The sequence below is a fragment of the Rhodamnia argentea genome, chromosome 1 (genome assembly GCF_020921035.1).
Source record: "Rhodamnia argentea isolate NSW1041297 chromosome 1, ASM2092103v1, whole genome shotgun sequence".
In the NCBI taxonomy this organism is placed as follows: Eukaryota; Viridiplantae; Streptophyta; class Magnoliopsida; order Myrtales; family Myrtaceae; genus Rhodamnia; species Rhodamnia argentea.
The window spans coordinates 3,035,139-3,062,171 of record NC_063150.1 but is presented as its reverse complement, the minus strand read 5'-3'; the positions used below and the strand labels follow the sequence as shown (position 1 = coordinate 3,062,171).

The window sequence follows — 27,033 nt, the reverse complement described above, 5'->3', positions numbered from 1 at the left end:
TCCCACTCAAAATCTCCAAAATAGTCATTCTTTTTTCTTTCTTTTCTTTAATTTTTTTCTTTTTTGGGGCTGAGTACTGCAACACCCTCGCATAGGTCACCGACCCTCAGCCCCAAATAAGAAAAAGAAGAAGAAAAAAATCGAATCGAGCCGGGAAGGAATTTTTTATTAAGTGCGAGATTTGGTTCAATTCAAACTTTCACCCTAATGATTTAGTTCGATTTGATTTTTGGAAAAACCAAACCGAACTAAACCATTGACACTCCTATAATGAATTGTTCTCGCGACGCACAAAATTAATAATTTGAAGTTCTAGTAATATGGGTAAGTCGCTTTTCAAAATTGTAAGTACATCTAACACAACAACAGTTGGTACTATCAAAATCACATGTTTTCATAATAATTGTTTAATTATTGTCTCCTAGAAAAACAAGTTATCGATATTGGCAATAGTATTTCATTTGATACGATTTTGAAATTGTATTTTTCTATTGATAATATGTGAAGAATCATGTTAACTATTGCTATTACGGCATGCATTAGTTCTTTGGAAATCATGAAATGTACTTGTATTTCAATTTGGTTTAATTGAATGAGTTTTTTTCAGTGATTTTCCTCAGTTAATTTTTTTAGGAAATTCAGTATTTTTCAAGTTTAGTTCACAAATTTTAATTTTAAAAGACCGGGCACCGGTGCCTCCCTAGTTACATCTATGTAACCAATAACAATAAAAGAATTGAAATTCTGACTTTGAATTTCTGTGGAGCTAATCTATTGTCTGAATACGGGCTGGGATGGCCCAAATCCTTACTAGAACGCGCATGTTCTCGCAGCCAACCATACCGGGATATCGCCTTCGTTCCCTCTGCAAAACGATCCGCGAAGAACCATAGTATCAAAGGCCAAAACCTCTCAAAACTCTCAATAAAGCTCACTGTGCTCCACTCATTTCTCGATGATTTAATTCATACACATACTTCTCTTTGATGGCTCTCGTCCCTCCCCGTCAATTCTGTCCATCAACGTTTCATGGGAACCGCTTCAATTTCTTCAGGTATGATTCTCCAACTCATCGCAAGACCCACTCTCTGCGCGCGACGAAGTTTAAAGTTGTTCCTTTTGCGTCCATTGAACGAAACCCTTGTAGGAAATCGAGCAGTTCAGCTCCTGCCAGAGGCAAGCCCGTGTCTTTATTTAATCCCAGCTTAAGCTTTAGTAGCAGCAACAGTTGGTTAGATAAATGGAAGGAAACCAACAAGCAAAACAGCCCCAAATTGCCTCAAGCTGTGATGAATTACAGAAATAGCGGTGACACTGGCGGCGGCGGGGGGTCCACAATGCAGAGGATTGTGGAGAAATTGAAGAAATTTGGTTACATGGATGATGGTTATGAGAGGAGAGAGAGGCTGCCAGAAAGAGTAGTGGAGAAAGGATCTGTGGAGGATATCTTTTATGTGGAGGAAGGATTGCTGCCGAACGCACGAGGCGGGTTTTCGGCAGAGTCGAGAATCGGGGAAGCAAATGTGATGGGGGAGAGCAGTGGAGCAAGGTTTCCGTGGGAGAAACGGAAAGGGAAGGGGGAGGACGAGGAGTGGTCGGCGACAAGTAAGAGCAAGACCTCAGTGGCGGAATTGACGCTTCCGGAGCCGGAGCTGAGGAGGTTGAGGAACTTGACTTTTCAGATGAAGAGCAAGATGAGGATTGGTGGAGGCGGTGTTACGCAGGCGGTCGTGGACACGATTCAGGAGAGGTGGAAGACCTCGGAGATCGTGAGGCTGAAAATTGAGGGTGCAGCTGCGCTTAACATGAAGAGGACACACGAGATATTGGAGGTTTGCTTCTTGCATACATATATTGGTTTCTCAAGTTTTGTATCATTTACTTCCTGTTGAAAACAATGAATCTGTAGTTAATGTAATACGCAAAGGTCTGTCAGACTTGCACTGTTGTCGAATTTTCATGTGGGACCTTCATGTGCTTTCTGTTTTAGCTTCATAGACTACATTCAGCTATTAATTTCCCTTTGAGCAAGAGATATGCAACCTATGTTTTGATAGTCGGACTTGCTCTAAAGGAATTCAAGAGGGTTGCGAGTTTTCATTGTTCAGTTATTTAGGACTTGAACTTTAGCATGGTTTAGATGGGTTTCAGCTACCAACAATTGGACAGTGTTCAGAGTATGTCTTTTGATCACGTGCATTTGCCCAAGCTCTGGTCAGTAATCAGATAAAGCTATGATCACCTTTCATATAACCATTAAGATAGAACTCACCTTTGGTTATTTAAAGTTTCTAGTTTGATTAACATGTTAGTAAGAAATTGGAAGCACGACACGAAGGTAAAGGGCCAGTCCTTGTCAATAATTATTTTTCACCATTTCACATTAGACATATATGAAATCATTAAAACCCATGGAAATGGAATATGCACATTCTAGCTTGTTCTATCTATCCAGAATGCTGCTAGGCACTGGGGGTGTTTAGTAATATCTTTTAATTTTGACGCTTTATAACCTTACGAAAACCAACCTGATTAATGATACTATTAAAGCGTATAGAAGTATTATTATCTGTTGATGATGCTTGTATGCATGTGTACAGAGGAAAACTGGTGGTCTAGTGGTTTGGAGGTCTGGAACGTCCATTTCGTTGTACAGGGGTGTGAGCTACAGAGACCCTTCGGTGCAACTAAATAAACGAATATATATAAAAGAAGGAAGCTCAGCTACTTCATCAGCACCTGCTGATACAGTTAGTAGGGAGCCTTCCCAATACGGAAGCGGTGAGGATGCACGGGCATCTGATATTGCATCTGAGAATAAGAACACAGAGTCAACGCCAGAAGTTGAATATGAGCATGAAATGGATGAATTGCTAGATAGCCTGGGTCCCAGGTACAGAGACTGGCCAGGATGTGAACCCTTGCCTGTGGATGCAGACATGTTGCCTGGAACTGTTCCTGGTTATCAACCTCCTTTCAGAATCCTTCCATATGGAGTAAGAGCAACGCTTAGCCAAAAGGAGGCAACGGCTTTGAGAAGGCTTGCTAGAGTACTTCCTCCACATTTTGCTTTAGGTATGCAATGTCGTCGTCTTACTTGGTTGGCTCTCATAGTGGCATCCTCATTCTTCTTGTATTCTCTCGTATCCAGGAAGAAGCAGGCAGCTCCAAGGTTTGGCTGTGGCCATGATCAAGCTATGGGAAGAAAGTTCAATTGCGAAGATTGCACTTAAACGTGGTGTACAGCTTACCACTAGTGAGAGGATGGCGGAAGATCTTAAGGTAATTGCTCCAGGCAGCTTGCCCAAACCATTAAGTGCTATTTTCGTTGTTTATTTTTATCTGATAGTTTGCTCTATTAATGTCTTGGCTAATTTGTCCCTTGACCTCAAAAACTATAGTGGTCCATAGAATTGTGGTAAAATCTTATTGCATGTTTATTCTTCTCATGATGGCACTTTTTCACTTGAGTTTACTGAAATTATTTTATGCCAATCAAGACAGTTCTAATGAACTTACAAGTTCATTTTCTGATTGCATTGACTTGCATTGTTATGCCTTTTTCATGAGCGGTAGAAAAGTGTGGTTTAAGTCGAGCTTTTTGATATAGAAATTGACAGGGGGAGTACTGCTTTCGAGAAACAAGGACTTCTTGGTCTTCTATCGGGGTAAAAATTTTCTCTCGCCAGAAGTGACTGAAGCATTGTTGGAAAGGGAAAGACTGGCAAAGTCCCTTCAAGATAAGGAGGAGCAGGCTCGCTTGAGGGCGTCAGCCTTGGTTGTTCCAACCAATCATACGTATGAGCAGCCTGAAAGTACCGGTACACTTACGGAGACTCTTGATGCCAGTAGAAAGTGGGGAAAGAAGTTGGATGGACAGCACAAAGAAAAAATAATGATGGAAGCAAAAATAACAAGGCATGCAAGCCTTGTCAGGAAGCTTGAAAGAAAGCTCAATTTTGTGAGTAATCTCATTTCTTGTACAGCATTTCTCTTTGCTTTAAGAGCATAAATGGCCTCCTCCTGTGAATAGTTGTTGTTAAAACCAAGCAACTTAGGTTCTGGTGAAAGCACAACTATTGTTCTGACCAAGAAAAAAAAAAGAAAGCACAATTATTGTAGACTGGTCGCTCATGATTAATGTTGTGCTTGGAAATTCCTTTTCTTTTCTGCCGAAAAGACATTATTCAGCAGTATTGATCAAACAAATAAGATATTGATGTGGAGTTGAATTCAGTATTGAAGTGTGTTATTTTTGTCTTAATATGCTGAAAGCATCAGCGGACATGGTGTTAGTACTAAATGTGCTATATGCTTGCAATCTAAATTTGAATAAATCTCCTAGGCTGAGAAAAGGCTATTTCGAGCCGAAAGAGCTTTGTCAAAGGTTGAGGAGTTCCTGAAACCGGCAGAACAGAGAGCAGACCCAGAAAGCATATCTGATGAAGAGAGATTCATGTTCCGCAAGCTTGGCTTAAGGATGAAAGCATTTTTGCTTCTTGGTTAGAGCTCTTGACATTACCATTCATGTATTTAAACCCAGGAGACTAACATTGCTGATTGATCTCTTTCTTCCAGGAAGACGGGGAGTTTTTGATGGTACAGTGGAGAACATGCACTTGCATTGGAAGTATCGAGAGCTGGTGAAGATCATGGTGAAGGCAAAGACCTTTGACCATGTTAAGAAAATAGCTTTGGCTCTTGAAGCCGAGAGTGGTGGGATCTTGGTTTCTGTAGACAAAGTCTCCAAAGGGTACGCCATTGTGGTGTTTCGCGGAAAGGATTATAAGCGGCCTTCCACCTTGAGGCCGAAGAATCTTTTAACAAAGAGGAAGGCTCTGGCTCGTTCTATCGAGCTTCAAAGACGTGAGGTACGGCTATACAATTGCATCTATTTTCACCAAAATTCTTCATTTTCTGGTATTAAATTTGTAGGTCCGCGCATTTTTCACCTTGTTTGATGTGCATGTTTGCATGTATCTGTGCTGATGCTAGTGGTCTGCTCCAATACTATGTTCCCATCTTTGTCGAGTTCCAGATAGTAAAACAGAGGGCACTTGTGCATATGCTAATTGGTATGCTTGAGTTTGGCTGGTAATTTCCGCTGTCTTGCTCTGGAAACACATTTCTGAATATTGTGAAAGCACAATGGCATGAGTCACTTGTTGACAACCTGATGGCTGTCTAGCTTTGTTGAAGTTACATGGTTTCTGGATATAAATGCTGAAAGCACCTAGATTGACACCGGCACACGGTATGTGTTGTACATTCCAGTGCATTCTGGCATTTCTGTTCATGTGATGTTGTCAATTTTTGGGGAGGGAACAATGAACAGCTCGGAAATTTCTGATGGTGTTCGGACTTCTCTATTCACGAGGCGGCGATTTTTTTCTGGAGGTATTTTGATAGTTCAAACGCTCGGAGATCTTTGCTGAAATAGTTTTTTTTGTTTTGTTGAAACAGGCACTCCAAAACCACGTGACTAATCTGCAGAAAAAGGTGGAGCTACTTCAATCTGAAATAGTAAGGGCCCCATTACTTCTTGAATTTGTCCAATCTGGTCCAGTTGTCTATTACTTAACTCCACCATTAAAACCACCTGCATATTCATAGGAACAAATGGACCGCATGAAAGAGAAAGGCGACAGCGCTTTTTATGACCGATTAGATTCTACTTACCCCAGTGATGAGGAGGACAGGGAGGTACACCTTAGCTTGTCTTATCTTGCTTTTCCTTGTGTCTATTTTAAACTAGGTTCCAAGGTACCTGCTTCCTTTTGTGTCATCTGTTTCTGTTCCTTTTAAATAGGAGGAAGGAGATGAGGCATATCTGGGGATGTATAATAGCGGAAATGATGGTGACGAAGAACACAGCAATCTGAGTTATGAACTGCTCTCAGAAGTGGATTTTTCAGATAACGAAGAGAATGAGGAGTCTGAACCAGATTCAGAAGACCTGACTGCACGTGCTTATGGAGTGTCGAGCACCACCGAGCATGCCGCCAATCATGAGAACTAGATTGGTTGTAGTTGGTCCTAGTTGCAGAACTGCGCAGAAAAACGAACTTCAAGCATTTTCCGGCATAACGTCGAATGCTTGGATGAGCTTATACAGCTTAAGCTCGCATGAGAGAAGCATGATAACGATGGAAGCATGCGCTGGTGGGTACAATTTCGCAGGTGCAAGACACCTTCTCCATCTCATGTACGGAAGGCGTGGGGTTGAACATGGTAAGGTTTTGTAGAGGCTGACCATTGTTCGACAATTTTATCAGACGAGGCACTGCCATGCAATGTGTGATTCTCAACCTTTCCAGCACGATATCGCGCTTGCTACACTGCGGCCGAAGCGAAAGATGACCCCAACAGTCGGAAGTCCGAACGCGACGGGCATCTAAAGTTCTCAGCGAGATCACGGCTCATTTGCGGAACGATAGTTTTTCTGTATTTTTCTTCTTTTTCCACTTTGTTGGCACCATCTTGGAAAATATCGCCGATGATATCAACATTCGGAGGACCCAAATGGGGATTATATTTATCTGCTTTGTGTCGTCTTCTGTTGAAGGATGTGTTCTGTATCTCCTGTTGACTTTGCTTCCAAGCTTTGACTAGAACTTTTGGACAAGCTCCTGCAATCAGCAGAAGATTAAGGTCCAAGCAATTATCTTGCCCCGCAAGGCTTTCGACATTCCATTCTCACAAGGATTTCGACTTTTACAACTATCTTTATCGCGTTGTGAAATAATTTCATAAAACTAAGTGTCAACGTACACGAGCATTATTCTACGGCGATGAACCTTCTCTTTTTATCGGTTGACTAAAGTTCTTAGCCGCCTTCTTGGTGCGGTGTGAACGTAGTAAGTCAACTGACCCGAAAGGGGTAAACTTAAAAAAAAAAAAAAAAAAAGAGAGAGAAATCGTGAAGTCAACCTCCATCTTAGCCGTCACCTGATCTAGAGAATTACTGATCAAATCAAGATACGAAGAATTTAATTAGAATTTTACATTCCTAATAATTTTGAATCTTCATATTGACTCATTTAACCCGTTCGACCCATTTTTATGCAAGTACAAATCTAACAACCCATACCTCACTCGACTTAGATTACTTAAACACGCATATATTTAACTAAATAATTGAATATTTGGTTTTTATAATTTTTTTAAGAAAAATGATATTGCTAAAACACTTTCATGCTAATTTTTTAAAATTTTTATTTTTCATTAAAAAAATTATTTTAAAAGTATTTTTTTTATTTTCCTTTTTCTCCGGCGGGCGGTGGCGGATAGCGGCGGGAACAAACTTCTCACTTTGTTGGGCTTATTTCTCGAAAGTGCTTATGGAATAAAGAATCAACTTTTTTATGATTCTTATTTCTGCTCCAAATATGTTTACAAAACAAAATCAGAGATTTTGGGAATCATAATCATTTACATTACCAATCAAGTTTTCCATCTTTTTATTTTTATTTTTTCCCGTCATGGGGAACAGAATTAGAATATTGTCAAACAGACCCTTACAATCTCACGTTTTAGAAAATATCATGTAACGATCGTGGCCAGTGCCCAATAAAAACTCGTTTCATCGTCATCGTGCTGTGAAATAATTTCATAAAACTAAGCCTCAACGTACGTGAGCATTATTCTATGGCGATGAACCTTATCTTTAATCGGTTGACTAAAGTTCTTAGCCTTGGCCTTCTTGGAGCTGCGTGAACATAGAAAGTCATCTGACCCGAAAGGGTTAAACTAAAAAAAAAGAGGGAAGACAGATCAGAAAGTCAACTTCCATCTTAGCCATCGCCTGATCTAGAGAATCACTGATCTCATCAGATGGACTTCCCATCGTCCGTTGATTTCGCATCAAACGGACTACACTTGTCGGGGATTAAACCGAAGACTCATCTTGGCCTTTGACCAGCTCCCGACAACGACTCCTGAACTGCCCCCATTTCTGTGCAACCCGCATGCGCAAAATTTGACTGCATAGGAGTCTCCGAGACTGGAGACAACATAGTTGACCACGTTTTAAAATGCCACGTTTCAATTACGCTCCTTCAAGTCTCTTGTGTGGTAAGAAAACACCATCCCAGGGCGACCGTTATAAATAACTGCCGCAGCCGAAATTCGAAAATCCCAGGCAAAGATCGAAGGGAGAGAGAAAGAGGAGGGCGTGTCATGGATTTGTTCTTCCAAGAGGAGCTTCAAAACGACCTCTTCTGGCACGATCCGTCGGTGCTGCCGCCGCCGTTGGCGAGCTGGAGCGCCTTTTCGCCGTATGCAAAGTCGCCCGCCGGCCTACACCGGCCGCCGATTCAAGACCGCGGCTTTAAGCCGAGCCCGGGGAACAATATGAACAAGCGGATGGTGGAGTTCCTGAGGAGGAGCTGGGCCGAACCGAGCCGGACCCAAGAATTCGAACGCGAACGGAGTACGCGGCACATGATGAATGAGAGGATGAGGAGGGAGAGGCAGAAGCATAGCTACTCGGCATTGCACGCCGTATTGCCTCTTGGCACCAAGGTACGTAAAGCTAATCTTTTGTATTTCAAATTTTTGCGCAGGCCACTTCTTGAGGCCAGCCCTCGAGTCTCCTGTCTTGGTAAATAGCCTGCTGATGCAGGCCCGGGCAGATTTTGCGCCTCTCTCGTCGGATAATTAGCGTGTTCAAATGCCCCGGACACCCGATCATCGGAAAAAAACCATTTTTTTTTCTGATGTTTATGGGTAATGAGACTGGGATTTGGAGTATTAGCTTTTCAAGAGTGAAACATTTTGCGTCTCTCTTAACTCCTACGTGATTCTCGATTGCAGAACGATAAGAACTCCATCGTCCAAACAGCTTACATGAGAATCAAGGAGCTGGCGAAATACAATCAGGAGCTGGAGAGACAAAACCGGGAGTTGGAGTCTGGTCTGAATGAGAGGAGAGGGGACAAAGCTGGAGGGACCAAAATTAGAGTCAAGGTTGCAAACCCAACGTCTGGGGTCGATTCCATGCTGGAGGTCCTCAGGTGCTTGAACAACATGGGGCTGGAAGCTACGACGATTCAGATGCAGTGCTCGGCCGACCAACTTTTCGCCGTGATCGAGGTTCAAAATGAGGTATACACACGACAATCTGATACCGATGTACGCTTGTCATTATTTCTTGTTCTTCGCATGTGATTTCTTCTTTCTCTCTCGAATGGAAATTAAAAAGTAGGTAGCTTTTCATGACATTGACGCATCTATGATCTTCATGCAGCATGCATTCGAAATTGTCCTGGTCCATGGAAAGGTCGGCGTCTTTCGTTTCTATCCCCCAAAGCTTGAAATTAGAAACCAGATTCTTCACGCGTGACCTCCTATCGCATGTTATTTTTTCACGTCGAATCGATCCTCCGTTTTCATGGGCAATTCTCATCGAGCTTTACGGCGTGCCGAGAGGTTTATGTACCCATTTGCAATCTCGACTAAGCCCTAGATTAAGCTCGATCAACTCCGAGGAATAGTTAGTCAGGGTCGTGAAGAAGAGAAAGGAAAGGTCAGACCTAGCGAATAAGATAGTGATTATAACTCCTTAATTAGCATTATTACCAATTGTCAATTGCGAAATCGTGCACGTGCAATGTTTGACGGCAAGGCTTTTTGCTGAAAATTATTTGTGATTTTGACTGTTCGTCGTCTTTTGTTGATGCGAGAAGATTGAAGCAGCAAACGTTGAACAGGTCATCCAGTGGACACTGCTCGAAGCCGAGAGGAAACTTCTTTACAATAATTACGAGGGCAAGATGGACTGAAGCCAACAACATAGGGACATTGACCCCCAAGTTTCTCCCACGTCAGATCGAGACTTTGACCTTACATTCTTGTAAATATGACGACTCATGGATATCATCCACATATAGACTCGATCAGACAAAATGTGGGTAACGTTCGTACTTGTAACTTCGCCAATCAGAAGTATGGTCGGAGAGAGTTTTTCTTCGATTAGTATTCTAAGAAACTATAGTTCAGTACAACATCAGTGTCTCTTAATGAATGGCTTTCGTTCGAATAAGGCATTTGTATTCGATCGAGTTTCATTCGCCCTGCTCTACGGGAAGGCATATGTCCAGGTCGGGTGTTTCCAAATTAAGAATTGAGACATACCCTATATGCGATTAACACGTATCACTTGTATACGTCGGACGCACAAGCGTTCGGAAGCTTTATGATCCGTTCACGCAAAGGCATGACATGCCAACCACAAGCATAGAAAAAAGTAGCATTTTGTGGTTTTCTGGTGGATAAACCAAACGTATGGACGTTGAAGGGTCAAAAACGCCGTCGAAGGAAACCCAATGACTTAGCGTCGAGATGCATTGGGGTCAACAAAACCGCCGATCCGCAAAACAATGGAAAGGTACAAAGAATTGACAATTGGAGTGACCCAACAGGTTGATGACGACCGACCCGTCTTTTTCTTTGGAACCTTGAATAGTTGTGGCGGCTCTCGGAGGTTGCCCCCGTACATGGGACATGATCGGAAGCATTCGCGGGGAAGGGGTTCGATCTTTTAACCTACTTTGACGTGCTTACGGGTATGAACATGACACACTAGCCTTGCACTTAGTTTTAAATGGGATGCGGATAGTGTTTTCATTCGTGTTCCCCCACTTACTGTTTTCTTCATCAGATCACATTCGTTCGCATCCAGAGTTGAACAACGCCGCAGACGAGAATTTCACTGTGCCTCCAAAGCTGGCACGACACTCCGGACATCGAGAAAATGATGCCCCATGACTGCCCACCTCATCAAGATCTAGACGGTCATGGAGAAGAGAACTAGAGCTCGACTGTGGGTGACGGGGAGCTGTTTCAGACAACCATGGATGACGTGGGTGACGGTGAGCTGTTTCAAACGACCATGGATGACGGCTTGACGAAGTCAAACATGGAGGTCAAGTGGAGCCATCGACGCATGGAAGGTGAGGGGGAGTGGCGGAGGGAGGAAACGGAGGCAACGAGCACAGGGCGTGTCTGAGTACTGTGAAATCGTAATGGCCGAGGAATGACAGTACCCACTTAGTGCCTTCACCTTGACACCTTCGTCCCAGAGGCACGTCTTCAAGGACTACATAAGGAGTGGATTAAAAGATGGTTGTTTCGGGTTGATTTGGCCACATGACGCGAACAAATCGAACCGCCAAATCACCCCAATTCTTCGGTATTCGGATTTCACCAGAACCAAAAAGACACGGAATTTTCGGTTTCATTCAATTCGGATTGGGTTCATTCGGGTATTTTTTACACCACCTAATCTCTACAGGCAGTCCTATCTCAACAAGGTCTCCACAACGCCCTCCATGACCTGGCCAAGAAGCCAGATCTTGAAAGACCTCCAGATCTCATTGCTTTCACCAATAGCATCTTCAATGGCAACGAGACAGAGCTCAGCATGCAACGGCAAAACTCCGCCAAGGGTGACAAAGAAATGGCCCCACAAAAACTGGCTGTGAAAGGCCAAGTGGTGAAGATTGCCGTAAACACACACGGCGTCCACCCAGTGGTAACACAGTTATGGAAGGATTCAAAAGGAAGGACTGTATTCAACAGTGTGCGAATACCACTACATGCATCAACAGTAACTAAACAACAGGATTGGCACTGTGAATGCCCCATGATCCGACTATAGCACAAAGACTTGCTAATAATCTCTCAAATTTGCATCTTTTGCGGGCTTGGAAACTTACTTAACCCAGGATCGTAACAGGATCTTTTCCAGGTATAAGACATAACAGGACAGGACAATTAGAAAATGTCTAGCACCATGCATGAACCATCCAGAAAATTCTCGACAATAGGTGAACATTCAACTGCTACCACAACTTATATTTCAACAAAGTGAAGAATTCTACCTCAGGAGTATCTCTGATACTCAAAACATTAGCTAAAGAAACAAAGCAACTGACATCCAAAATAATCATGGTCGTCCTTGCAAAAAGAAATACCAATGAGATGACCCCTCAGGTTGCCCCATCCAATTTACTTGAGAGGAATGAACCTTGACGAATGGGTGGCACCAATACCTGGTCTACCATGCTTGACCGGCTTGTAACTGATGGAGAACTCAGCCAGGTAATGTCCAATCATCTCAGGCTTTATTTCGACTTGGTTGAAGGTTTTACCATTGTAGACTCCGATGATGCTTCCAATCATCTCTGGAACGATGATCATATTGCGCAGGTGAGTTCTGACTGGTTCGGGTTTCTCACCTGGGGGAGCCTCCCTTTTCTGATCCATGAACAAAAAGATTCAATGACCAAGGTTTATCTAATAAGTAGATAAATGATATTTGATCAACAGCTTTTACACAAGGAGCATTTTTTCCAGGAAACAAGCATTCATAATAGGAAGTAAAATACAGCATGAAACCGCAAATTGAGTCAAACATAGCAGGACTGGGAGGAGGTGCAATGATCCATCAGCAAAATTTTGGTCCTCCAAATCAAACTGGAATCCATTATGGTAGTTCACAGATATCTCACAAGCATTGAGAAGTGAGAACTACACCATCAAGTATAAGCTTAATTTCAAGTCAATGTTTTCATTTGAACATTCAGCAAATTCCACAACATATCATTCTGAGAGTTTACCGACCTTTATCAATAAAAAATTATGACTTAGATGATTTCAAAGTACTAATGACCCCTTAAGAAAGGACATACATGAGTATCCAAAATTTCCTACAAACCAACTTATTGGGAAGCCAGAACTCTCTGAAATTTTCTTCAAAATAAAATAACATCCCAAGGGAATATGTAAGATGGATTTAGTAGGCAAGCAGCACTTTGGGCTATTCACCTGTGGATCCATCTCAGCGGTTGTCTGGCCGCCGCTGATTTAACAGCTATTAATCTCTGCACTATCGCTCAAGGCCACACTACCAAGTGGAGAGAGGCCTATATGCGAGTGCAGAACTCCTATCTTATTAACTAATTCCCAAATTGCTCTAATTAAATATCAGCAATCAGCCCTGATGATTATACTCAAATTACTATGCCCCCAAGCGTCAAGTTAACCAATTTTTAAAGCGCCAATTTTGACATAGAACGTGAACAAACTTAAAGATGGAAAACGACCAGCAATCACAAGAAAAAAAGTGATTGCGCATTTCGCATTCTTCTATATTTGTAATAATAGATCCTGTTGATTAGAGAAAGACATTGAAAATTGCTCTCAACTATACACTTCTATGCTTTACCTCAGCCCCACCCGAAGCCCCCTAGGCACTTAGTCAAGTATCAACCATTGCAATGGTAAAGCACCAACATTAAGCAGCAAAACAATCACATAAAGACTACCAGATTTTCAAATTCGATGCGCAAAACAAACCAATACTACAGAAATACAACTCATTTCACAATGCTTGCGGCAATAGCCTAATCAAACTCGCTTATTAGATAGAGACAACCAAAAGAGCATGCTAATGCCCTCATCAGGCAAACAACACTGAAGGAAAACAAAACCTTACCGCTTTGCGCAGCTTCTTAATCAGAGCCATGGGCTTCCTCTTGAGACCTCTCTGGAACCTACACACATAATTAAACCAAACCATAGAACCACACCGTCACTCATCAGTCCAATGTTCGACCACTTCAGATCACTATAATACAGTGGCATACGAAAAGAGCAGGTACCTTCTGCGAGCACGGGCAGTGAAGAGCTTGACGAGCTCATCTGTGGACATGTCGAGGAGAGCGTCCAGATCGACGCCTCTGAAGGAGAACTTCTTGAACGTCCTCTTCTTCGGCTGGCCCGCGACCGCGACGTCCGCCTCCACGTCCGCCTGCAAGAGACCAAACCGCATCCGCCATCGGTAAGCTAAACTCAGCTTAAAATCGTGAACCGCGAGGAGTGAAGAAGATCAAGACGAAGGAGAAGGAGGAGTCACCATCGTCTGTCTGTTGGCAGGAATCGCGAAGATCCAATTCGGCGGAGAAGCTCGACCGAGGAGATGGTGGCGGCCGCTAGGGTTTTCTGGGAGAGTAACAGGTGGGAGCTGGAGGAATTATATAGAGGAAATGGAGGTGGTGAAGCGTAGCCCTAGATTGTGAGTTCTTGTGGATTTGGGCTATTGCATTGGGCCTTTCTATTTGATTCACAAATTGACTTTGGGCCTATCGGACCTTACAAGGATTGGTACTTTAATTAGATGAAAATGAAAAAAAAAATTAATCTACAGTTAGGGCAAAACGTAAAACAATTTGAAGCACATAAAGTGAAAAAAAAAATTTATTTGGTTCTATGAGTATCCCGTGATATGTTTTCGGTACCTTTTTGCCATTTCGTTCGTTCGTGGATGCCAGAAAATATGTGTAGAGATCTTAATTTCGACCTCAATACTCTTAATGGCCCCCGACGACCCGCACTCGTTGATATTAGCTCAAAAGATTTCATACGTTCGAACATCAAGTTACTTGTGAGCTACTCAACTTTGACTAGCAGACTATTCGAGCTTGGGCAAAGTTTGAGTTGAGTCCAAATGTCTCAAGTACTTAGTTGAGTTGAACTCAAGCACGAAAATCCTTAGCTTGAGTATCTCGCGAGTATAATCGGGTAATCAAAATTTAATCCATTTAAATTGCTTATATGTTCATAAGTACAAACAAATACCTAAAATTATCTATCTTTCGATCATGGATCATTTTTCTTGATTTGAGCTTGAGTTCAAGTTTAATTCGGGATTCAAGTGGAACTTATTGACAAATCAATTTAACTTGAGTTGAGCTTAAGCTTGAAAAATCAAGCTACATCAAGATCGGTCTATATCCAGTACGACATATATATTCGGAACTTTTTTCTGTGATCTCAAAAACCCAAACATATGCCAACTATGAAACATTTACCATAAACAATTTATTGTGACACAAAAATTCCAAACTTATACTCGAGGGACACATTACCCATTCTCAAGGTTTTGTCAAACAATTGTCCAACTAAAATGACATTATTTTCACTTCTCTTAAGTCTCATGGGCGCCACGTCAACACCATTAACCTTCCATCGTCCATGTAGGAAGAATTTTTAAGGGTGCTCATTGACAAAAACTTGACAAAGCGGAATTATATTGTATAAGTGCAAGTTTGGAATTTATTGTGTCAATAAAAAAAAGTTTAGGATAATTGGGTCACAGTGAGCATAACTTGAGGTTTTCGTAGCTTTTTCTCCATAATTATAAATGAGTCGATAATTGAGGGTGGTGCGCTTGTTTCATGAGAAACTCAAAATTTAGAAAACATTCTCCGACAGATGATTAGTTAATCAGATAAGCGAAAATATTTTCATTATTATTAACAATTTATGCCCAGCTATTTTCATTGCTGTGAGCTATGCTCACTATGACACAATTACTTGAGTTTTTGTGAAAATTGTCTTTCAAATCTTGAAGTTTTCTTGAAACAAGCGCACCCTATGTACAAAGTACGGGCGAACCCTTATGCTTCCTCTCCTCAAACAAACACACACATATCAAACCAATGTACAAACAAGGGATGAGAAAAGCAAAAGCATTAGTGTTTTCACATAAGTCAGCCATTGATTACAAGGGGGCCGGCCAGCTGAATCACAGGACCGAGACTTCAGCCTTTTGGTCTTCGACCTTTTTAACGATGGCCATCAACTCGGAAAGAAGACTTGCCCTCGACGGCGATACAAGCACACTGTTCCAAACCGAACCGGGTTCGTAGATCGGGCTCGGATCCGGGTAAAGTTCGTATACGGATTCGGCATCCGGATTCAATTTTCTCAATGCAGTCAGCCACTTGAACTCTTCTGGATCAACAAGTAACTTGTTTGCCCCGTCTTTCCATGCCATCAACTGCATTTCCCACACTCCAATATAGTCAAAACTTATAGTCCAAGAGAAATCTATCGATAGGGATAAGATAACTAATTTGCATAGGCTGATCGATCGTTATTGAATGAGACTCATTAAGATAGGTAAAAACGAGTTCCCGAGTACGATCGGGAGTTCGAAAATGGTGTTTCTTATCGAGCGATGTGATTATCACGGAAACACCGGTACCGCGAAGAGAAGAAGATTGAGAAAGTGAACAAGAAGACTTACGGAAGGTAAGCCACTCATGGCATTGGTACAGTAGAGCCTGGCGTTGTCAACGAGTTGGCAATACCGTGGAAATGCATCTGCGAATCTCTTGTGGGACTTCAGCTGCGAGTCCACTCTCACGGCTCTTCCCGTGATTACGGCTCTCCTGTATCAATGTCGAAACGAACGAAATCAATCGATTAATCAAGAGATAATGGCACAAATAATCTTTAAAGTTTGGCCCAATGTATAATGTGGTCTCCGAACTTTTAATTTGCTCAATATAGTCGTTAAACTTTAACATGGTCCATAAACTTTCAATTAGTTTAATGTGGTTCCTAAACTTTTGGTATATGTTCAACTCAATCCTTAAACTATATGAAACTATTCAGTATTGTCCTTCCATTAATTCAAATTTAGAGACAATATTTAACATTTTCATATAGTTCAATAACTAAATTAAACGTGCATCTAAAGTTCATGGATCACATTGAACAAAATAAAAGTTCAGAAGCCACATTATATATTGAGCTAAAGTTCAGGAGTAACATTAAACAGATTAAAAATTTAGGAATCGCATTATTTAGAGATTATTTGCGTCATTTTTTTTTCGCTAATAAATTGGTGCGCCCTATACAAAGCTTTAACTCGATGTAAATACGCCATCTGAACTCCACCGAAGAGGTAAGAGAGTCTTACCTAATGCCTCTGACGACAGCAAGATAAGCATCACATACAACCCCAACAAGCTCGATTCTGTACGGCTTCCGACCGAGATTATTCCCATTCTCCCCGGAATCTCCGTCATCGTGTCCTTCTCCTTCTTCTTCTTCTTCGCCGTCTTCAATTGGCTCCCAATAGTGCTCGATGACGGTGCCGTCGCTAGCCACCTTGTATCCGACCCCCATCCGGTAACGAGACTTGTGGACGTTCCGGACCATCGCAACCGTCTGCTCCACAAAGGGCTCCCATGAAAGCGTGCCATCCATGATCACGTCTCTTCCTTCATTGAGTGCCGTCACTAGAAGTGAAGATGCAGCATCGGTCGATGACTGGTGAACCTGCACAAGTCCCCCATATTACTTTGGTAGCAGATCATTGGGAAAAACAGTGATCGAATGGGAAGAAATGTAATCAAATTTTGAATCGTGATATCAATTTTCTTGAGGAATTATTTTCCCTACAGCATTGCTATTGGTTGCTGGCAAAAATCCTCCATGATGCAACAAAGTCTCACAATGAGAATATCAAATAATAATTCCGATATTTTTTTCAAAAACTCTTAAAAGGGAACAATTGAAAACTATAGGTGTATATTATTGTAGAGAACCAAAAATGAAAGTTGAAGTCGTTAATATTGAACAAAATCGTTTACTATATAACAACGAAAAGAACACAGTTTTTCATGTTTGAAAAGAATACGACTCTTCATATCTGAAAACCATGAATTCGGACACAGCTCTTCATGTTTGAAAACTGTCATGTCTGAAAAATTGCAACATTTCAAAGGTCGTAAGAGCACCTAATAAATTTTAGGCAAATAAAACATTCGAAATTAAAAAAAAAATAACTATAACTCCTTCATAAATAATCAAAAAATTATTAAATATGAAATTTAATAAAATAAAAAATAGTTGTTAATTAGTACCAATTATGATTTGTGACCGCGCAAGTGTGCATAATAATCGCGCATCCTCGTGCGGGTACAATATGGTCCAACCCACTTTGCCGATTGTCGTCATTCGTAATAACGGAAGATATCCACACTTATATATTGGCACCATTTTGTTCGTTTTAACCCAAAAAAAAAAAAAAAAAAAAAACAGCCAACAGCAGGTATAGGCTGAGCAAAGATTCAGAGAGTAAGGAGAAATTAGTGGAGAAAGGTGCGTACCAATTCAGCAGTTTGGAGCATGTCATCGTGACGACCCTTCGAATTCAGGGCCTTGTAGATAACATCTGTCTCCTTGAACGCGTCGGCCTCCACAACCACAGCATCAGCCGCTGCTTCAGCCCAAAATGGTCTGCCCGAAAAAAAAAAAAAACCCAGTTCAATCTTCTTCATTAGGACAGGAAAAGTTCCTCCGACTCTTTGCTAGCCGAGATCATTCATATGCGGCAACGAGCGGGAGAAAAAGATGTGTGCAGTGTCTTACTGTTTGAGGATGTCTTTGAGGACGGTGCTCTTCCCCGCTCCCATGCCTCCGCCCATGAGCAAGAGGACGGGGCTTCTCCGATTGTGAGCCGCCGGGACCATCACGTCCGTGCACTCGTCGGCTTTGCGAAAGGAACCTCCGATCGCCTTCATCGCTTCTACTAAAGTGGAGAAAACCCTTGTTACCTTCAAGTCCTTGGTCACCCTCTCAAATCTCTGTTTCCTATTGCAATCAAAGAACAAACATATCATTTTTTTGAGAAACGAACGCAGCCTAAGGTGTTAAAAACCGACCAAGAAATATGCATGTAAAGCGTATTGCACAACGAAAGAGAGATCCAAAGAGAATTTTACAATTCAAGATGATGATATTGACTCTTACCTTATAGTTCCCCAAAAAAGAAATGACCATAAGAAAGTGCAGCAAAACTTGAAATTTGTGTAAGTTCCTACATAATAATACTATAATAAGGACGTAGGTCCTCTAAAGTAAGGAAGTAACCGCATCAATTCCAATTCAAGCAAATCAAGGCACAAATTATACGGTAACCATTCTCAGAAACTATCGCAAATTATTGGTTCTTTCGTAAAGTCTTCGTAAATACCTTGCAAAGGGAAAATTGTCTAAAAAGTTCAAAAAATCTAGAGTGCAACGGTTAATTCAGTCATAAATCTTTCAATTATGCCAATTTAGTCCTAAACATTTTAACGATTTGTTATTATAGACTCACCGGCCAATTTTTGTCAGAAGTTGCTGATGTAGATGTTGACCATCTAACGTATGCCGACTTAGACAAGTTCTGCATTTTTTTTTTATTAAGTTTTTGGAATTTTTGTAATATTATTAATATATTTTTTTGCTGTTAGTGGTCCCATGCCGGCCCTTAACAGTAAAGAAAAGAAATAGAAAAAAAAAAGAACAAAATAAAATTGCAAAAATTATCCACATAGGTGTTGGCTGTATCAGCCGTGCCACGTTAGCATGACCGTTGTAAACGCCAACAATTTTCAGCCCGCATTGGCGAAAATGGCAATATTGGCAAATTATTAATAGATTTATGGCTGAATTGGTTGCAGTACAACATGCTTAAGACTTTTTGAAACAATTATCACCTTTTGCAAATGAACGCATTGCTCCATCATTTTACCGAGGATAACCAATCATCCTCTAGCCTTTGACATTGCATCATGGAACAATTCTCACGCAAGTTGGCACTATCATATACCAATCGTTTAAGATTTGCCAAGTAATCTAGGAGATGAATTTGATTATGCACATGTAACATCCTTGCCTAATTTACCTCTAAATTAGATTATCCACAGGCGATTCAACTCTCGGTCTCCAAAAGACTTCCCTACTGTCCTAGAGAGGCAATTTGTAAGTTTATGCTACAGTCCTTGTAGGGGCAAATCAACTAGCTGATTGGGTGGCCAAGGCACAGTAGAAAAAAGAACTCCCTCCTAATTGGCTGCTTTAACTCTCGAAACCTACGTTGGATATATTAATTTAAGAAAATGTTTTCCTGACAAGATTGTCAAGGAAGGTACAATCTCAACCGTAGATCCACACACCATCACTGCATGTTTTGTATAGAGCATCCATTAATTGAAAAATCGCGCAATTAGAAATAATCGACAGCATTGTCAAATTGTCAAGCTAGCAGCTTCCCTTAATTTATGATGGGAACAGGCTTATGTAATTTTAATGTAATTTAAACCATTTTCGAAAAGAAAAAAAACTCTAGTCTCTCGAAGACTTCCCTCCACAGGTGGACCAGCAGATGTGGACGGGTCACTCCAAGATGAGATGAGGTTATTTAATTAAGCATCGGATGTGGAAGAGTTCAAAAAAAAAAAAATTGGATGAGATCTGGAAATCGCCTTTCGAAATCTTTCAATCCCATTATTTTTAGTGGAAGACCGATCCTTTTGTCCGCAATATTGGACGGAATCTTGAAAGAGAGACGATTAGATGGATGAACGGGGCAAAAAGGATGTGAAAGCAAAGGAAAGTAGATTAAGTCAAAACAGTCTCGAGCTAATCATATTCAACGAGCAATTTAAACACAACGCAAATAAAAAGACATTTAGTAATTCCGCACGTGGCTTATATGACTTCGTGAGTAATTCTAATTTTCGAACCGCGGTTAACAGATGGCTAACCGACAGAATTAACTGAACGGTGTCTATTAATCGAGCTTTGTCAACCTCGTCCAATAAGAAGTTCTTCGGTTCGAGCTGTCCGAACCATTGGAATTGGAGTCTCTCGATGACGTCCGCACCAAAAATGCAAGTGGTGCCATGGACGTTATACAATATTTTACTAGGCCAAGAAAACTTTATGCCTTTCGATAAATAAATGAAATTGATTGCTAAGGCAACTTGCACTTTAATAATTGTGTCAGAAGATGTGTGTGTGAAAGAGACAGAGAGACCCACGGTGAAAACAATCATTTTCGATTTGACACCTACCTTGAAGGTGATATCAAGGGTGAGGATTACCGGAGTTGGTCCGATTTCATTAATAATTGTGAATAAGATTGACGGTACCGATTCTCGATTTCAGGAACCGTGGAGCGAACCGAATGCCCATGAAATTGTGGACAGGCTGGATCATCGGTCCAGTCCGGTTTGTGGGTGGTCCAATGAAATCGGTAAAATGAAAATAAAAAATAAAATGAAAACAAAAATAAGGAATCGACAGGGCAATTCGGGCATGCAAGAAAATCTGGAAAGATGCATGCGTGAAAAATGAAAATGAGATAGAGAAAGCCAAAGCTCAACGGAAGAATGTCATATTCCGAGATAAATTCAGCTTTTGATCTTCAGAAGATTAAAAGAGTTCACATGGGGAAAGGCTAAAGGGGGAAGGAAAAAGAACAGACTAACCTTGTCGCTGCCAGCACGAAGTCCTTGAGCTTGGTTTTCTTCTCAGTCTCGGTTCTCAGCACCTGCTCATCGGGAGCCAATGACACCCAAAACCAGAAAAGACATCAGGAACATAAAGTTGCAGAAGCAGATCAAGAAACGTTGACCGAATTTAGGGTTTGTCTGGTTTATGGGTTTTCACTCTTTGACCTGACTGATCATGGAAGAGGCTTGGCTCCAATGGAACGCAAAGTAGCTGAGGATGCACCTGTCGAGCTCTTCCACAAGCTTCTCGCGCAGTGTCTCTGCATCTTCTTCGCCGGCAAAGAACTCGTAAACGTTCTCTTCGCACCCTTCGCTCCGCTTCAAGTACTCGATCGCTAGCTTGCTCAGCTGGGGACACTCGCTCTCGTCTTCGAACCCCAACTGCCTGGCTGCATTAGGAGAATGTTGAACAAACCGGTTTTTCACATGAACGTCATTAGATTGACTGTAAACGGATGAGCAATCGGAACTTCGGAAACTGAATCGGTCCTATTAACGCGGGGATCTGTGGCCGGATACTCACCGACGTAGCCGGAGAAGCTCTCGAGATTTGCGAGGTGGCCTGATCTGGTCCTGTCCAATCGGGGGATGACGGCGTCGTGACCCTTTGCCGGTTTAAAACTGCTTGGCCTCCGATGTTGTCGACTGGCAAGGGTGGCCGCAAGTCCCACGATGGTGGCGGTGACGATGTCTGCCGCCGCGAGTTCTCCATAGCCATCTGAAATGGAAAGAGGGTTTCTGCAACAAACTCTTTACTCGAGATCGAGATCGAGATCGAGAGAGAGAGAGAGAGAGAGAGAGTTCTCACCATCGTGCATCTTCTCAAAACCCCGACGGGCTATCAGTGGAACTGGTGATGAAATTGTGCAAGGTCTCTCAAGAACTTTGGAGGGATGGCGATGAATTGACAGGTTTTTAATTATTGACAGATCTGCGAGTCAAATCTAGTCCAACACTTGAAGTATATTATTGAATGGTCGGTGCAACCGACGAGTGGTACGAACAACTATTTTATTATGAGTATGTGGTGATTATTTGACAATAGGAGCAAGGGCATATGCGGGTCTTTTTCTTGGCCTCTTTCTTCGTTGTCTTTGTTAATTGTCTAATCTTTTATGTGATTTCACTTATTTGCACGTTTTGAACCATCATTACTCTTGCATAATGCAGTTGCTATAACACGTGATTCACGCACCTAGGCTAATACATATGGTCCTGTTGAATTTATGTCTCGAGTTTGAGCCCAATAGATCGAACTTGATCTGAATTGATTTAGAAACGCACGAAACTTGAAAGTCGAATCTTGCAATTTCGGAAATCGCTTGAGCGTTGGAGTCCACTTCAATTTTGTTCACGTTGGAGTCAAAGTGGATGAGACCTTTGACTGTGGAAAGAAAAACAATAAAGTAAAGGAAAGTGGGGGCTAGTGGATGAGTCAGAAAGAGAAAAACAAGAAATAAAAGATTCTGAAAAATCTACTTGCCTGTACGGTGCAATAATGGTCAACAAAGATAAGAAAAAATCAAATATCTTATCCTGCAAAAATCGATTTTGGATTTCCTAGGGCACGGTGCATATATAGGTGACATGAACAACGTGAAGAAGAGATAGTGCCAATTGTTGATCCAACGAAGAGGAATTCCTTGAAGCGCCGTTTGCCGAGTGCTTACTCGTGGGGTTTATTTCGTGAAATTACATCAAATATTCAAGTGTCAAAGCCGATTAAATCTTGTAAGTCTAAGATTTGTTTTAATTCTTTTGCAAGATTGAAAAATTATTTCACAAGGAATTTGGGGCTAAACACTGTGTGTTATTGAATGTAATTGTGACTTCGAAAACACTGAAAGTGTTTGAGTGACTCGAGTGTGGTCTGTAATCTCCATGTATTGCTTGATCTATAGTGGAATTCGTTACTACTCTTCCCGTGGACGTACGTCTCTACGACCGAACCACATACATCCGGTGTCCGATTTATTTTCTTATTATATCTATTTTATCGTTCGATCGCTTGGTTCCGCGCAACAGGTCCCTATGTTCTCCGATTTAATCCTCTCAATCATATAATTGCGACGGACACAATGCCGTATCATCCTCTCTTTTTTTATGAAATGGATACTAACAATATCATAACTTCCGTACAACGCTCGCTTTGACGTCATAAATTTCAAAGTAATTAATTAGGTGTCGGGATGCAAGATGCAAAAATCGATCATTCTAATGACTTCGGTCACGCATTAAGGAAAAATCCTATGTAAGATTATGTTTAGAATAAATGATCCGGTATGTCTCGGAGATGTCGGCGTTTAAGATACACATCCAACAACGTGGTTTGGCAACATAATTTTTTTTTTCCAAATTTAGAAATTAGGTTCGATTTAGTCCCAAAAAGACCCAGCCCAAGTTCGAGTTTCAATTCGAACATATTACTTGGCAAGGAGCTTAGAGAGAGAGGCCGGCATGGTGTCCAAAGGGAAATATTTACTTTTTGTTACAATTGAAAAATAGAGGCTTAGGTTTCGATTTCAACCTTATTTAATCTTAGATCCTCAAATTGGGGGCAAGGAAGGGTTTAAACAGTGATTTTAGAATTTCTCTGTCATCATCTCTTTGGCGGACGTCGGATGATCTAATATTGAGTTAATGCAACGCCACGTAAGAATTTCGGGCAAGAAAGTCGCCGATGCAACTCAAGTAATAGTTGTTTACAAGTTATGGCACTAAAATCATCATTAAAAAGTTTATAACACCAAAGCGGCTCGCCGCATGAAAATTATGACACCGTCGGCGTCATTATCTCTCTTCCTCAAATGCTGAAGGATAATGACATGTTAATTTTCTATTTTAGTCTTCCCTTTTTGAAAGCAATTTGTTTGGCTTTTGAATGTTAATCACATTGTAATCTCTTCCAGCTTAAATTCTTAGAACAAGTAGCGGTGGTCCTACAGAATTTTTATATGGCATCAAAGCAGGAAGTCATGAGTTCAAGGCTTTTCAAGTCCTTATTCCAATTTATTCATAGGCTAAAATTCCATTCTAAATATGAGGGAACGCGCCTGGAATTTTGTGTGGAAGAAATATCATCTCATATATCATGTAAGACAGCTATAAAAAGCTCCGATGGATGGAAGTTGTTTGCACATAGCGGTAATGATATATGGATCTTTGATTGAGATTGTACTGTCAATGGCAGTATTGTAAGATAAGCATTTCCCTTATTAGAATAAATAGATCATATATCATTAACGTGTATAAATTTTACATAAGCGGCCCTTGCCTGCCCTTGATTTGAGAGCTATAACCACACCTCAGTATATGCTATAATTGCTTGTTTTGTAATCTATGTAGCTTTGTTTTCGTAGTAAGATCGTTTGCCTTCGCTTTTGCTATGGTCCCATCCCCAAAGGAGGTCCCGCCCCATTTGTCCACGAGTTGTTCGTCGTCCTGTCCTGTCCTTCTTTTTTATAATTGGGAAACACGAGGTAAAGCCAATAGATGTCTCTCGAGAATGACAAAAGCTATACATTATTGGTCGACCAGAGCTTGTCCTTTCGATGCCCAGCGAGGCCCACATCAAATGAATTATAAGTGACTTTTATAGGCGATGCTTATGTTTACGGAGTTTCAAGCTATTATTTAGTATTGAATAGTCTATAGTCAAAAGTCACCCTTTTTTTTTTTTTTTTTGTGGAGAAAACTATCCGAAAGGTCTGGAAAATATTACGAATTTATCAATTTAGTCCTAAACCTTTCGAGTTTGCCAATTCAGACATAAATATTTTCATCTTTTGTCGCTTAAGTCCATCCGGCTAATTTGACATGAAATTACTAACGTGGACAACTCTTATTAAGTTTCTAACAATTTTTTATTGTCTTTTTTCCTTCAGCGATCGACGAGGGTCTAGGCGGCTAGCCGCAGGGCAAGGCAACTTTGCCTAAATCCGCTTGGCGACCCTTGCTAGCCGTTAAGAAAAGAAAAACAAAAAAAAAATGAAAAAAATTTATAAAAAAACATATTAAAATATTATAAAAAATTACCAACATCATCGCTAGCTGCGCTACGTCAACGATTTTCAGCCAAAATCGGCCAAATTGACTAAATTGGCAAAATGTGAAAAATTTAGGACTTAATTGTTAAAATGAAAATGTTTAGAACTAAATTGACAAAAATGCAATAGATTTACGATTTTTAGGACAATTTCTTTTATATGCGACCTTTACGTGCTTAAATTAGGCTCCGTTTGTTTTACGGAAAATATTTTTCCGGAAAACATTTTCCTCAATTTCCGCCGAAAAATGAGCGGTCAACGGAAAATATTTTCCGGTCAACAAAAAAACCTTCTAAAACTAAGGAAAATGATTTCCTCATTTTGAGAAGAGGAAAACATTTTCCACACTTTTCATTCCTCCTCTATTTCAACTATTTTTTTATTTTTAATTATTTTTTTGCTTTCTTTTCGTTTTTATTTATTTTTTCAAAATTCAAAAATTTCATTTTTTATTTTTCGGATAAAATCTATTTTTTAATTACTTTATTTATTTATTTTTTTTTTGTCTTTTTTGTTTTTTAGTATTCCTTCTTCTCCCTCGGCGGGTTGTCGGCCATGGCCGCAGCCAGTGGCTCCGGCCTCGAGCAAGGAAAGCTATAGTGAGGAACAAAGTTGTGACGTCCGTCCCGAACTTCTCGTGCTCCACGCAGAGCTTGGCGGCGGACTCGCCGCGTAGGATGACGTCGGCCTTCCGGTCTTGAGGCTCACTGCCCCGACATAGCCGACGTTGACGAGTGGGTCGACGAGGCATTCAAAGGTCAATTCCGAGTCGCCACCAAGGGTGGCCTCCAAGAGGCGCTGCGAGACCTCTGCAGCGTAGTCGACTGGGACCACCTTCATTTGTTTCCACAAAAATTAGAGCCACATCTCTCTCCCTCTGTTCTCGCGCTTTTACTAACGGCCAGGCGAAGCTCCATTCTCTCTATTTTCACAAGTTTGCCCGATGGTGAACATTCGCCGAGAAAACGATTCATAGCAGTCACCCATGAGCTCCCTTACTAAGCAGTGACGACAACCGGGCGACTCTTCTTGCGGATTCCGATCACGGGGGACTTTTGAGGCTACGGAAATTCATTGAAGACTTCACGGCCACAATAGAGAGCACGGTTGGAAGTCCCCCGCCTTGTAAGGTGGCAATTTCCGTGGGCGCAATAAGTTGACATACGGAATTGATTTTGATTTGAGATTGTCGAAGCATCCCTAGAACTCACCATGAACCATGAGGCTCCTTCGCTTGAGACACCGCCGTTCGCACCATCGCCGACCCTATCCGCAAGTAGGATCAAATCGATTTGATATTGTTTCAAATTCGGAAAGGTAACCTTGAACCAATTCACTTTAATTTTCCTTTATTTTTTAATTTAAAAATATAAAAAAAAATCATAAAAAGAAAATCCAAAAAATTGCACCTTTGAACTTCAAGTCAGAATTTATCGAAATTGCCAAATTGAACTTTTTTCATGAAATTGGTATCGGAAGGGCATTAATTAAAAAATTAATATAATCAAGTCTCCGAACTTAAAATAAGACTAATTTTCCTTACCAAACGGCAGAAAATATTTTCCAGAACTTTTTCAAGTTTTTGCCAAATATCGGAAAATGAAGTCATTTTCCTGGAAAATGACTTCCTTAAAAATATTTTTCGAAAAGGTCATATTTTTCGCGAAACAAACGGAGCATTAAATAGCTTCATTTCGAAGTTCCAACTACCATGCTCTTGTCAAGCGGACAATTCATAATAAAAAAAGGCCATGACCAACGCACAATGCCCCATGCAAGCCAATTGATTCTTCTTATCTTTGGTTTTATCCTCTCTGCACGAACACCCATCAAATGCATCAAATACA

General features: G+C 41.1%; 4 protein-coding genes and 1 non-coding gene across 6 annotated transcripts; 2 read left to right on the top strand and 3 right to left on the bottom strand.

The window, feature by feature from the left end:
• Positions 1–876: 876 nt before the first annotated feature.
• Positions 877–6,654, top strand: LOC115743379 (CRM-domain containing factor CFM3A, chloroplastic/mitochondrial). The gene is made up of 10 exons (XM_030678130.2): positions 877–1,054; positions 1,148–1,832; positions 2,601–3,075; positions 3,152–3,282; positions 3,611–3,961; positions 4,346–4,502; positions 4,579–4,871; positions 5,464–5,523; positions 5,614–5,703; positions 5,810–6,654. The coding sequence occupies exons 1-10, from the start codon at positions 987–989 to the stop codon at positions 6,017–6,019; spliced, it is 2,520 nt and encodes an 839-aa protein (XP_030533990.1). The 5' UTR covers positions 877–986; the 3' UTR covers positions 6,020–6,654.
• A 1,503-nt stretch (positions 6,655–8,157) lies between these two features.
• On the top strand, positions 8,158–9,865 carry LOC115743398 (transcription factor bHLH92). The gene is made up of 3 exons (XM_030678158.2): positions 8,158–8,523; positions 8,815–9,105; positions 9,687–9,865. Exons 1-3 carry the CDS (start codon positions 8,179–8,181, stop codon positions 9,780–9,782), a joined length of 732 nt encoding a protein of 243 aa, XP_030534018.1. The 5' UTR covers positions 8,158–8,178; the 3' UTR covers positions 9,783–9,865.
• A 1,970-nt stretch (positions 9,866–11,835) lies between these two features.
• Positions 11,836–14,024, bottom strand: LOC115743357 (40S ribosomal protein S15-4). The gene is made up of 4 exons (XM_030678099.2): positions 13,919–14,024; positions 13,665–13,813; positions 13,499–13,556; positions 11,836–12,258 (listed from the first exon to the last, which is right to left on the bottom strand). The coding sequence occupies exons 1-4, from the start codon at positions 13,919–13,921 to the stop codon at positions 12,010–12,012; spliced, it is 459 nt and encodes a 152-aa protein (XP_030533959.1). The 5' UTR covers positions 13,922–14,024; the 3' UTR covers positions 11,836–12,009.
• LOC115743439 lies at positions 12,782–12,942 on the bottom strand. The gene has a single exon (XR_004015682.1). It is a non-coding gene; the product is annotated as a small nucleolar RNA snoR143 (small nucleolar RNA).
• Positions 14,025–15,473: 1,449 nt separating the features above from the next.
• On the bottom strand, positions 15,474–22,128 carry LOC115743355 (calmodulin calcium-dependent NAD kinase-like). Of its 2 annotated transcripts, none has more exons than XM_030678097.2 (9): positions 21,949–22,116; positions 21,664–21,858; positions 21,306–21,529; positions 21,117–21,178; positions 18,229–18,450; positions 17,967–18,096; positions 16,772–17,133; positions 16,094–16,238; positions 15,474–15,844 (listed from the first exon to the last, which is right to left on the bottom strand). In XM_030678097.2, exons 1-9 carry the CDS (start codon positions 21,956–21,958, stop codon positions 15,590–15,592), a joined length of 1,605 nt encoding a protein of 534 aa, XP_030533957.1. In that variant the 5' UTR covers positions 21,959–22,116; the 3' UTR covers positions 15,474–15,589. The 2 variants fall into 2 exon arrangements, with proteins under 2 accessions (XP_030533957.1, XP_048141521.1); XM_048285564.1 differs by having other exon boundaries at positions 15,771–15,858; positions 21,949–22,128.
• Between the last annotated feature and the right edge of the window lie 4,905 nt (positions 22,129–27,033).

Bases quoted from the DNA above. Each gene is read 5' to 3' on its own strand.
- LOC115743379 (XM_030678130.2), top strand. From the start codon at position 987: ATGGCTCTCGTCCCTCCCCGTCAATTCTGTCCATCAACGTTTCATGGG. The intron at 3,076-3,151 runs GTATGCAATGTC...TCTCGTATCCAG, and splicing joins TCCTCCACATTTTGCTTTAG to GAAGAAGCAGGCAGCTCCAA. The intron at 5,524-5,613 runs GTAAGGGCCCCA...GCATATTCATAG, and splicing joins AGCTACTTCAATCTGAAATA to GAACAAATGGACCGCATGAA.
- LOC115743398 (XM_030678158.2), top strand. From the start codon at position 8,179: ATGGATTTGTTCTTCCAAGAGGAGCTTCAAAACGACCTCTTCTGGCAC. The intron at 8,524-8,814 runs GTACGTAAAGCT...TCTCGATTGCAG, and splicing joins TATTGCCTCTTGGCACCAAG to AACGATAAGAACTCCATCGT. The intron at 9,106-9,686 runs GTATACACACGA...TGATGCGAGAAG, and splicing joins TGATCGAGGTTCAAAATGAG to ATTGAAGCAGCAAACGTTGA.
- LOC115743357 (XM_030678099.2), bottom strand. The intron at 13,557-13,664 runs GTACCTGCTCTT...TTATGTGTGTAG, and splicing joins ACTGCCCGTGCTCGCAGAAG to GTTCCAGAGAGGTCTCAAGA. The intron at 12,259-13,498 runs GTAAGGTTTTGT...TTCATGGATCAG, and splicing joins TTAAGAAGCTGCGCAAAGCG to AAAAGGGAGGCTCCCCCAGG.
- LOC115743355 (XM_030678097.2), bottom strand. The intron at 21,179-21,305 runs GTCAAAGAGTGA...CCCGATGAGCAG, and splicing joins CCTCTTCCATGATCAGTCAG to GTGCTGAGAACCGAGACTGA. The intron at 18,451-21,116 runs GTTAGTCTGTTC...TGATTGCAATAG, and splicing joins TTCGTGCTGGCAGCGACAAG to GAAACAGAGATTTGAGAGGG.